We start from the raw sequence: 11,122 nt of genomic DNA, 5'->3' as shown, positions 1-11,122 counted from the left end.
ATCCTAAAAGCAACTGGGAGCCAGTGGAGAGAGCAGAGAACCGGAGTGATGTGGTCTCTTTTTTTTGAACCGGTCAACAGGCGAGCGGCAGCGTTCTGCACCAGTTGAAGGCGATGTAGACAGGAACGATCTAGGCCAGCATAGAGGGAATTACAGTAGTCCAGCCGTGAAGTAATAAAAGCATGGACCACTCTTTCTAGATCGTTCCTGCAAAGGTAAGACTTGACTTTGGCTAAAATCCGTAAATGATAAAAAGATCCCTTAACTACAGAGCTGATTTGTTTATCAAGTTTAAAAGCATTGTCAAAAATAACTCTTAAGACTCTTAATGGAAGAAGTGCAATCGGAGGTTAGGGGTCCCAAAAAGTCAAGAGAGAAGTTGGGATCTTTAGGAAGCCCAAACACAATGACTTCAGTTTTGCTTTCATTAAGGTGTAAGAAGTTAAGAGTCATCCAAGTCTTAATGTCAGACAAGCAGGAGAGTAGCGGCTGCAAAGAAACATTGCAGTTCAACCTCAGAGGGAGGTAGATCTGAATATCATCGGCAAAGATGTGGAAGGACACATTATGTTTACGGAGCACATCGCCCAGAGGGAGCAAGTACAGAATAAACAACAGGGGGCCTAGTATGGACCCCTGAGGTACGCCACAGGTTAAAGGAGCTCTGGGAGATGACAGTTCACCAAGGTGAACAGAAAAACTCCTATTATTCAAATAGGACTGGAAAAACTTTAAGACAGTGCCCTTTAAACCGACACAATGTTGAAGGCGGGCTAGCAGTATGTTGTGATCTACAGTGTCGAAGGCTGCTGTCAGGTCCAAGGTTACTAAGACAGCAGCACAACCAGAGTCAACAGTTAAAAGCAAATCATTAAAAACTCTCAGTAGGGCGGTTTCTGTGCTATGCCGAGCTCTAAAACCAGACTGGAACTTCTCATAGAGATTGTTGTTGTCAAGAAATAGCTGGAGCTGCGTGAGGGCGGCTCGTTCCAGTACTTTGGACAGAAAAGGGAGGTTGGAAATGGGCCTATAGTTAGAGAGTAGGGATGGATCTAGATTAGGCTTTTTAAGGAGAGGTTGAACAACAGCGTGCTTGAAGGGTGTTGGAAAGCAACCAGAACTGAGGCAGGCATTGATCAGGACCAGAAGGAAAGGTCCGACTGAGTCCAGAACCTGCTTCAGAAGCCGAGAGGGGATAGCATCGGTGGAACAGTTGGTAGTCTTAACCTTGCAGACTATTTCATGCAGCTGAGAGAGAGAGATTGGTTCGAACTGATTAAAGGCAGAATGGCACAAAGAAAAAACACAGGGATTGGAAGGTGGAGATGGAATGACAGACTGCAGGGAGGAAATCTTGTTTACAAAGAACTTTAGAAAGTCATTACAGAGGGTGGCAGAAGGTGTGAGGCTGGTGGATATGCAAGGATTAACAATGGAATTTAAAACACGAAACAGAGTCTGAGGTTTATGGACACTACTGCTAACCAGGTTTGATATGTAGGAGGACTTGGCCTCTTTAACGGCTTTCTGATAGGTTAAAAGAGAGTCTCTGAGGATATTAAAAGAAATGTGCAGCTTGTCCTTTTTCCATTTTCTCTCAGCACACCTAAATAATAAACATCTTCCCATCACTTAACTCTTGTGCCCCACTCACTTATGATGCCAACTAAAGAAGGCAAATACACATAACAAATCACCAACTCAAACTGAACTCAGTTTGGCCTAGGCGAACTTAGCTTAGCTTAGCCCGCTTAGCTTAGCGATAATTTAGCTTATAGAAAATGTACAAACAGAGGACGTCCAGAGCAAGAAAACATACAGGCTATCCTTCTTACACAAGAAATATCCTGTAACTCACCAGTCTTATGGACGCACACTCTCACTGAACCCACATAAACTGCTCCCGAGCATAACTTGTGATTCACACTGCCTTCATGAACACCATTTTCCATCCCAGTCAAACATTACTCACAAAACGGCCGCGCCCTCTAGTGGCGAGGCAGAAAGCTGCATCACAGTCCTGCCTTCAGAACACTGTTAGACTGCGCAAAGTGGATAGAATAATGAAGGAGGACTACCTCTAAAGTCTTCAACTTCACCTCAACTCAGCAGCATAAAACTTAAACACAACTGGGTGTTCAAACCGGACAATGATCTCAAACACATCAAATCTGGTTTTGGAATAAATAAAGCAGGCTAACATTGAGCTTCTGGAACAGCCTTTCTAAAGCCCTGACCTCAACACTATTCGACATATAGTTGGTGGTGGGAAAAAGTTATTTTTAATGTTTGTCACACTTAAATGTTTCAGATCATCAGACAAATTCAAATATTAGACAAAGACAACACAAGTAAACACAAAATGCAGTTTCTAAATGAAGGTGTTTATTATTAAGGGGGAAAAAATCCAAACCTACATGGCCCTGCGTGAAAAAGTGATTGCCCCTAAACCTAATAAATGGTTGGGCCTCTCTTAGCAGCAACAACTGCAATCAAGCAGTTGCTGTAACTCAGTCATAATCAGTGTTGGTCAAGTTACTTGAAAAAAGTAATCAGTAACTAATTACTGATTACTTCCCCCCAAAAGTAATCCCGTTACTTTACTGATTACTTATTTTCAAAAGTAATTAATTACTTAGTTACTTTTTAAAAACATGATTTACAACCTGAATAGGTGATAAAGCGATAGATCTTTCAGCCCAATTCTACTTTTTCTGCATAATCCATCATACAAAATGTAATCAGATGGAAAAGTCTCTTTTTAAAACTTGTTTTATTAGTTTTAAGCTTTTAACTTTATGCATCAAGCAAAAAATTTATTATATGCAACATTCTCTGACTGGAAGAATTAATTTACTTTTAAACCTATTTTCTGCACATTCCAGCACATAAAATAAAATAGGTTTTTGTGTTTACGCTCACTCTTTCAAATAGATGCATGTAGGGATGGGTATTGATAAGATTTTCACGATTCCGATTCCATTTTCGATTCTGTTTAACGATTCAATTCTTTATCGATTCTCTTATCGATTCTTTTTAAAAAGGAGAACACTAACTTTGTTTGTTAGAACTTTGTTTTATATCTTCTCTTTGAACAAGATAGAAATTTAGGAGTAACATGGCCTTACAAACCCAACAGTGAGATCTTAAGAGATCCAGCCTACGGCTCTTCAATGGGGTGTCACAGGGACCCCAGGAAAAAAAATTGTAAATGTATAATAATTAAATAAATATTCTTCTGTAGCAATAACAAAGTATAACATAAACTACTATAGGCAGCACGGTGGCACGGTGGTTAGCACTGTTGCCGCACAGCAAGAAGGTCCTGAGTTCAATTCCACCATCAGGCCGGGGTCTTTCTGTGTGGAGTTTGCATGTTCTCCCCGTGTTTGCGTGGGTTCCCTCCGGGTACTCCGGCTTCCTCCCACCGTCCAAAGACATGCAGCTTGTGGGGATAGGTTAATTGGATAATCCAAATTGTCACTAGGTGTGAATGAAAGTGAGTGCGAATGGTTGTCTGTCCCTGTGTGTTGGCCCTGCGACAGACTGGCGACCTGTCCAGGATGTACCCCGCCTCTCGCCCTATGACAGCTGGGATAGGCTCCAGCGCCCCCTGCGACCCTGAAAAGGATAAGCGGAAGCGAATGGATGGATGGAACATAAACTATTCTGTAGCAATTACACAAGAATATCCAGTAATGTCCCTGCCTACAATTAAACACATTCACTTACCGAAAATTGGGGGCATCTGCTGTGGTAAATGGGTGCAAGCCTTTGACCACAAACTGAGTCACTGCTCGGTGACATTTATGGGCAGAAATCTGTGCCATCTGAAACTGAATTTGAATAAGTTAAATTTGAATTTGAATTGCTAGGCTTGAATCTGAATTGTAACTTGAATAAATGCTTTTAAAAACTGAATTTGAATTAGTCTAATTTGAAATTCAATTTATTGGTTTGAAAATGATCATAACTAAATTGAAATTGAATTTTATATTTTGAAAATGAATTGATTTGCTTTGAAACTGCATTTTATCCTTTAAAAATTTAGCTCTCGAATAATTTCAGTTTCACTTCTCACCATTCAGTTTCAGTTCTACAATTCAATTTCAGTTCCAAAATTCAGTTTTTTGGAACTTACATCCAGTTCTGGTTCAAGTGCAGATTAATAGAACTACGTTTTACTAGCGGACCGAAAGTGTTACTGACGGGAAGTAACTTTTATGCTTATTGTAGCTGTTAGCTAAAACGCTAATTTAGCGTAGTTTGCCCTGAATTCAGCTTTGACAACAAATATGATCGACTGTTTCTAGTAGAATTCCAAAGTTGTCATCTTGGACCCTCTCAGAGTGCCCCTCTGTATGCTTGCAGAGACCCCTACAGTAGGGAAACATGCAAAACTGTCCAAACCTTTGTATTTTAGCTCTATTTATATCTTACACAGCATCCCAACTCTTTAGCTAACTTAATAACTTTAGCTAAAGTGAATAGTTAGTCTAATTCATTAGTGCAGCATTACTGGGTCACCTCTGTTTGAAGTGATATAATATGATATACAACTATCACTGAAACAGCAAACTTTGTAAATAAGCAAACAACACTTCTCATTCTCTAAACGTTTGGCCACAGCTGTAGATTACACTATCAGTGCTTGTTCACTCTTGACAATAATAACATTTCTAAATTCTCTTTGTGCATTTACAGGTAAACAATATCTAATATTTTATCTAAATGACTGCTTTGTCTTTGAAAAGGGTGAAGAGCCTGAGGCCGGTGACAGTCCAGTTCTACTCTAAGTACATCCTTACTGTAGCTCACAGGACAAGGCCACATTCCTGTCCTGCCAGAAGAGAAGAGAAACTTCAGAGTCTTCATGCAGTTCAACCACACCTGTCATATTCCATATGACAGGGGTCTCAAACTCCAGTCCTCAAGGGCCAGTGTCATGAAACTTTTCCATGTGTCCCTGGTGCAACACACCTGAATACAATTAGTAGGTCATTAGCAAGAGTATAGAACTTGACTGCGTGCTGAAGTGGCGACCCCTGACAAGGATGCCCCCTGGGCGCCTCCTGGGTGAGGTGTTCCAGGCATGTCCCACCGGGAGGAGGCCCCGGGGCAGACCCAGGACACGCTGGAGAGATTATATCTCTCGGCTGGCCTGGGAACGCCTTGGTATTCCCCCGGATAAGCTGGAGGAGGTGGCTGGGGAGAGGGAGGTCTGGGCCTCTTTGCTTAGGCTGCTGCCCCCGCGACCCGGCCTCGGATAAAACGGATGAAGATGGATGGATGGATGGGTTTGTATAACTTTTCTCCCTTAATCAATGAAATCATCATTTTAAAAATGCATTTTGTATTTATTTACCTTTGTCTAATATTAAAATCTGTTTCATTATCTGAAACATGTAAGTGTGACAAATATGTGAAAAACTAAGAAATCAGGAAAGTGCAAACACTTTTTCACACCATTGTACGCTTAAAAGCCAGGCCCATGCCAGGGAACCAACAGATTTAAACTAACTCTGCCAACACTGCCAAGAAGAATGTTGGTTAATGGGTACCAAAAGCATGCCACTGAGGTGCAACTTGCCACGTCACATTAAACCAAATATTACTGGGCGTACGTACATATATTAGAATGTATGTATACTTTTGACATTTTGTGGATTAGAAAAAAATCCAAAATAAAATCATAATTTGTGCACTCAAATCTTATATTTTAAAGTAAGATGTCTGTTGCATAAACATTCAAGCCCATGATGAACGTATGTAAACATCTGACTACAACTGTAAATAATCCTATACACTGCACATCTTTAGAAACCTGCGGATACCTAGAAGGTTTTAGCACAATCAGAGTGATGACTTCCTGTTTTCCATCCAACCTGAAATGAGCACAGATACATTTTAAAAACTGCACATTCTTTAGATTTCATATCAGTACAAGGGATAAAGTATTACTGGAGCATTTATGTTCAGACCTACAGTCCAGCCCATGGGGGGGGGAGTAGCATTCTGGCAGTGTTTTTTCTGAGGAAACATATAATTTAAAAAGGGGGACCAGTTTATTTGCAAGTCAAAGTAAAGAGGAAGATATCAAAGGTATATTTGTCAGCAAAAATAATGACTGTAAGTTCAAGTTGCTGTGAAACTCAACAACGCAGAACATATTCTCATTTGGGAAATAGAAGCTGGAACTTATTAAGTTTTAGGTTGTGATAAGTAAGCTTGCTCCATTTTCATTTGCAGGCTCCCTTTTCTCCTTAGGATAATGTTACCATTGGCTGTAAACCATTGCCTGATGTTTGCCGTGGAGCTAATGCTTCTGTTGTACAGCACAGGTAAGTAACAAAATCTAGCTTAAAAGAAACCAGTATTTCTCAAAATATTTTTCTCATATTTTTACGTTGAAATTTTTTAGGCACAAATGGAGACAGTAAACCCAATAATACCCTCTTTATCAGTCCCAAAACACTAGCTGATTCATATTTTCCATCAAGTAAGTTAAAAACAATACAGGAAAAAATCATCATTAGGTTAAAGGACAAACTTAGTAATCTGGGGTTTTATATTTTAATTTAGAAACTATCTACCAAGAGGACAATGGAACTAAACTCTGTTTCAACATCCAACCAAATAATACACGTGCAGGTACAGTTATCTAATTTTTAGCTTTTCTTTTTTTTTTGCTTTCAAGCTGTTGGGGAAAAACATTTGTCTTGGTTATTTGCTAAATGTGTTTGTGCTTTAAATTTTTCTTAGAGTGTTGTAACGACACGGATTTCAACTGCAATATTGAAGTAAAAATAGATAGTCAAGGTAAATACAGGCTAAATTTAACTGAAGAGATTTTATCCAAGCAAGATATTGTGGTGATGAAGGATCCAGAGCATAATTATTCATGTATGCCATCCCAGCTCTACAACAAAAGCAGCCCTGGTAAGCCTCTAAGAAGTGAGTTAGTGCACAGTGGTCAAATTTTAAGTTTATTTGATCAGTTTGAAAAGGTTTCCAACCAATGATCTGATGCACTTTCCATCTTGTTGCAGGTTTTTTTTGTAACATCAACCGCTGCTTGAGTGAAAGTAAATTCACAAACCTTTTCCTCTTAATTTCTACATGAAACAATGTGACAGCAGTGACAGTGCACAAGTTCTAATTTCATACTTTTATGTGTTCAAGGTATGAAGAATATGAGTATGAATATGAAACTGAGCAAAGGGAGCTTTCGTGAAAACCTCACAGGTATAATTATTTGTTTATCAAATCAGTTAAAAACAAATATTTAATGTTAGCAAGTGTAACAACAGCCCGCTTGTGTTTGTGTGTGTGTGTTTGCATACTTTGTGTACATTTACATAAAACAGAATATGTCGTGAGTGATAATGACACATGGACTGTGTCATGCAACCCATCCACAACAACCACCAGCATCAATTCTTCCAGCGAATCTTCCACAACAACCACCAGCATCAATTCTTCCAGCGAATCTTCCACAACAACCACCAGCATCATTTCTTCCAGCGAATCTTCCACAACAACCACCAGCATCATTTCTTCCAGCGAATCTTCCACACCAACCACCAGCAATGACAATGACACTATTGACATTTCCATCAACCATACCATTCCTAACCCAGTGTAGATATCTCAGTTTTCATAGAAATATTTTTGCAATATTGTGCACTTTTGAAATCTACTTTAAGAAACTAACTGTGTCTCCGTGTTACAGAGACGTCATGAAAAATCTATCCTTTGTCCTTGAAATGATGGGTAATTTTGGCACAGCAACAATCAAGATGGGCAACATCACAGGAGTGATTGTCAAACTCTCCCAGAAAAATCAAGCCAACATGAACTTTGCCTTCACAGAAAACGCTGGCGTGAAGGTAAGGTGTTTGATAAAAGAGCGTGACACAATTTTAAGACTGTGGATTACTAACTCTCTAATGTCTGAGGCATGGAATAATTGCCAGAAAAATCATATTTCTGAGTTCAGTGAAAATTACTCTGGTTATTGAACATTCTGATGAAATACAAAAGATACTTTAATGCTCATTTGCATATATTAGTTTTAATTTGTATAATACATATGCATGACATCATTATTTTATAATTGTTTTTGCTGATAAACATTTCTCATTTTGAAAGATTGTTAAAGGAGGAAACAGCAATTTTACAGGCCCATTTCGTTTAATGAAAATTCCTAAAGAGGCCAGTAAAATGGCGGTGGAGGGAAATGGATCATTTCTTGGAATTCTGTTGTTTCCACACCAGCATGCGGTAATAGTACAGCTCAACTAAAAACTTACTTTTCATATGTATAAACATATTGACCAAACCTGATCTATTAACAATCTTTTAATCTTAACAGGATGACAGCAGTAAATACTATTTAAACAGTGAGATAGTGGGAATAGAAATGGGGGCAAAAATACAAAACCTTTCACAACCCATCGAGATTCAGTACAGTAATGTGGACAAGGTAAGCGTGATGTCATAACAGAAATAATGATCAATTTAAGTTCAGAGGAAAACTTATTCTGATTTTCATTTTCTATTTTGATAAAGAAAGGAGCGAATGCTTCTTGCATGTCTTGGGATGGAAACAGCACAGATGCAAACGGTAAAAAACCCCAAATAGATCTCTCTATATATATATCTAATTTTAATATGAAAACCACAGGAATTATAGACCTTTGAAGTGTTCACTCACATTTTGCACACACGCTGATTACTGTGATAAAGTCTGTCTTTAACAGTTACTTCTTTCTATTACTGCTGTCCAACAGGGAAATCACTCTGGATCACAGATGGCTGTCAAACAGTGGAGACCAATAACAGCATCACCTGCCAGTGCACACATCTAACCTTTTTTGCCATACTCATGGTAAGACAGCTGTATAGGAAATAAGAAATTATTTTTTTTACAGCACATACTGACACATAACTATTTGAACCTAGTCACCTACACCTGCAAACATTAGCACTTCTGATGTTAATACTCTGACCTACATCACTTCAATCGGTTGTGGACTGTCGCTGTTTTTCTTGATCGTCGGTCTCGTCATGCACGTTCTCGTCAGGTAAGAGATCCGAGGCAGTTTGGATTTTTACCTCAGTAAAGTCCTTTTTCTTACGCACACTAATTTGCTCCACAGAAAGGGGAAAGCAAGCGAAGCAACAAAGATTCTGATGAACCTCTTTGTCGCCATGTTGATCCTGAACTTGTCCTTCTTGACCAATGAGAGCATTTCAAATCTGGGTATCAAAGGTGCATGTGTGGCAATAGCAGCAGTTCTGCACTACGGGATGTTGGCCACTTTTACCTGGTTCTTCATGCAGGCTTTACACTTGTACCTCAGTCTACATCGAATCTGCACTGAAGTGAAACATTACATGCTGAAGATTTGCATCACAGGATGGGGTAAGAGACCTGAGCCAAAAATGATACTTATGCTCTCATATTATGAATAATAATCACAGGAGAATTTATATTCCTAATCTTCTCTTTAGTCATACCGGCTGTGGTGGTGATCGCTCTTCTTGCCTCCCAGAAATATAATTCTATTAATATTAATACAAATGAGGGGAAAGCAGCAACAATGTAAGTCTGTAAATCTGATAATAGATTTCTTGGATAAAACACAAACATCTTCATCAGAGGATCACGTTGTACTCCCTTTTTCAGGTGCTGGATCTCTGATGCTGGTATCCACCAGGGGGTCAACATTGGTTATTATGCTGTAGTGTTCGTCTTCACTCTGAGTGTATTCATTCTAACTGTAAGGCAAATCGTTCTAATGCCAAAAGCAGGAAAGGCCCAAGACAATAGTTCCATTAAGAGCAACACTTCCACCATTCTGAGCCTGTTCCTCCTTCTTGGCATCACCTGGGCTTTTGCTTTCTTCAGCTACGGACCTTTGCTCATCGCTTCCTACTACATCTTTACCATCCTCAACTCCTTTCAAGGTAAATCTAAAACTGTCACAGTGAGCTGACTTCATTCTTTATTGGATTAAAAGTCCTTAACCTTCTTCTTTATTTGTATAGGTTTCTTCCTGTTCATCTACTATTATAAATCCGCTGAATGGCTTTTCTGACATGAAAGCACTAACCCAGATTACCTTCTTTGACGCAAATACTCATGTGGACTAGAGCTCGAGTCAGTACTCTGGAAGTCATTTCAGAGCACGACTCTATGTTTGTTCCCATGCTTTTATATTTTAACAGACAAACTTGTCTTACTCACGCCAAATAATTCATAGAAGGCTGTGATTCAGTCAGAATACGCAACCACAATTGTAAACATGTCAGGATGTTAAGGTGTAAAATGTTAAAGTGGGAAAGTGAAACATGTCAAAGACATAAGGACATTTTCAATTTGATGGCAGTAACACCTCTCAAAAAGTTGGGACAGGGACATGTTGACAACCCGCTTTCAAGTCAAAAAGTCGTCATAAATAAGTCTCCAATAACACCAGAAAAAGTCGCCAGATTTGTCGCTAGTTGCTTTTTAGAAAAAGAGTCGCTAAGGGGGTCTGAAAACTCGCTAAATATAGCGACAAAGTCACTAAGTTGGCAACACTGGTGCTACTGCTGTTGCGAGTGTAACTACCGCCCCCGCCCCCTCAGCTCAGGGAGGGGCGCAAACACAAGGCTTTGTTTGCCGTCTCTGCTCAGCGCAAACACAAGGGTGACTTGCAGCATAAAGTGAAAGAGAGGCCAAGAGAAAGAAAAAAAAAAAAACCCACGGCTCCCAATAAGGAGCCGGCTCGCATTGTTCACTTCAAAGATACGGCTCTAAGAGCCATTTCGTTCGCGGCCGACCCATCACTACAAGTGATATTCCTAAAACTTTTCCACTCAGGGGCCGAGTCATTCTCTGAGATCTGCTGCTGCATCTTCTCAGAGCGCTGATATTTAGCAATGTCCACTTCTTTATTGAACCTGTACTTGGCCTCTCTGTAGCAGTCCCTGTCTCCGCTTCTGAACGCCTTTCTCTTTTCCAGCCACAGCTTTTTGGGTTTAGGAGTAAAACAGGGTTTGTCATTGTTATAACTCACCCTGGTGCGTGATGGCACAATGCTGTCCTTGCAGAAGTGGATATAGGAGGTGACAG

The 11,122-nt window shown here is 39.7% G+C and overlaps 1 protein-coding gene across 1 annotated transcript; it reads left to right on the top strand.

Annotated features, from left to right (window-relative positions):
- The first annotated feature begins 5,094 nt into the window (after positions 1-5,094).
- On the top strand, positions 5,095-10,788 carry LOC309695508 (adhesion G-protein coupled receptor G5-like). The gene is made up of 18 exons (XM_082516200.1): positions 5,095-5,297; positions 6,250-6,341; positions 6,422-6,499; positions 6,583-6,651; positions 6,763-6,939; positions 7,050-7,085; positions 7,183-7,245; positions 7,368-7,641; positions 7,733-7,889; positions 8,152-8,283; positions 8,375-8,485; positions 8,572-8,626; positions 8,793-8,890; positions 8,965-9,086; positions 9,162-9,427; positions 9,517-9,607; positions 9,692-9,972; positions 10,054-10,788. The coding sequence occupies exons 1-18, from the start codon at positions 5,290-5,292 to the stop codon at positions 10,101-10,103; spliced, it is 2,160 nt and encodes a 719-aa protein (XP_082372326.1). The 5' UTR covers positions 5,095-5,289; the 3' UTR covers positions 10,104-10,788.
- The last annotated feature ends 334 nt before the right edge of the window (positions 10,789-11,122 follow it).

Source organism: Aulonocara stuartgranti (assembly GCF_965226115.1).
Source record: "Aulonocara stuartgranti genome assembly, chromosome: 19".
In the NCBI taxonomy this organism is placed as follows: Eukaryota; Metazoa; Chordata; class Actinopteri; order Cichliformes; family Cichlidae; genus Aulonocara; species Aulonocara stuartgranti.
This window is presented reverse-complemented; position numbering and strand designations above follow the sequence as displayed.

Bases quoted from the DNA above. Each gene is read 5' to 3' on its own strand.
- LOC309695508 (XM_082516200.1), top strand. The intron at 8,891-8,964 runs GTAAGACAGCTG...ATTTGAACCTAG, and splicing joins CCTTTTTTGCCATACTCATG to TCACCTACACCTGCAAACAT. The intron at 9,428-9,516 runs GTAAGAGACCTG...TCTTCTCTTTAG, and splicing joins GATTTGCATCACAGGATGGG to TCATACCGGCTGTGGTGGTG.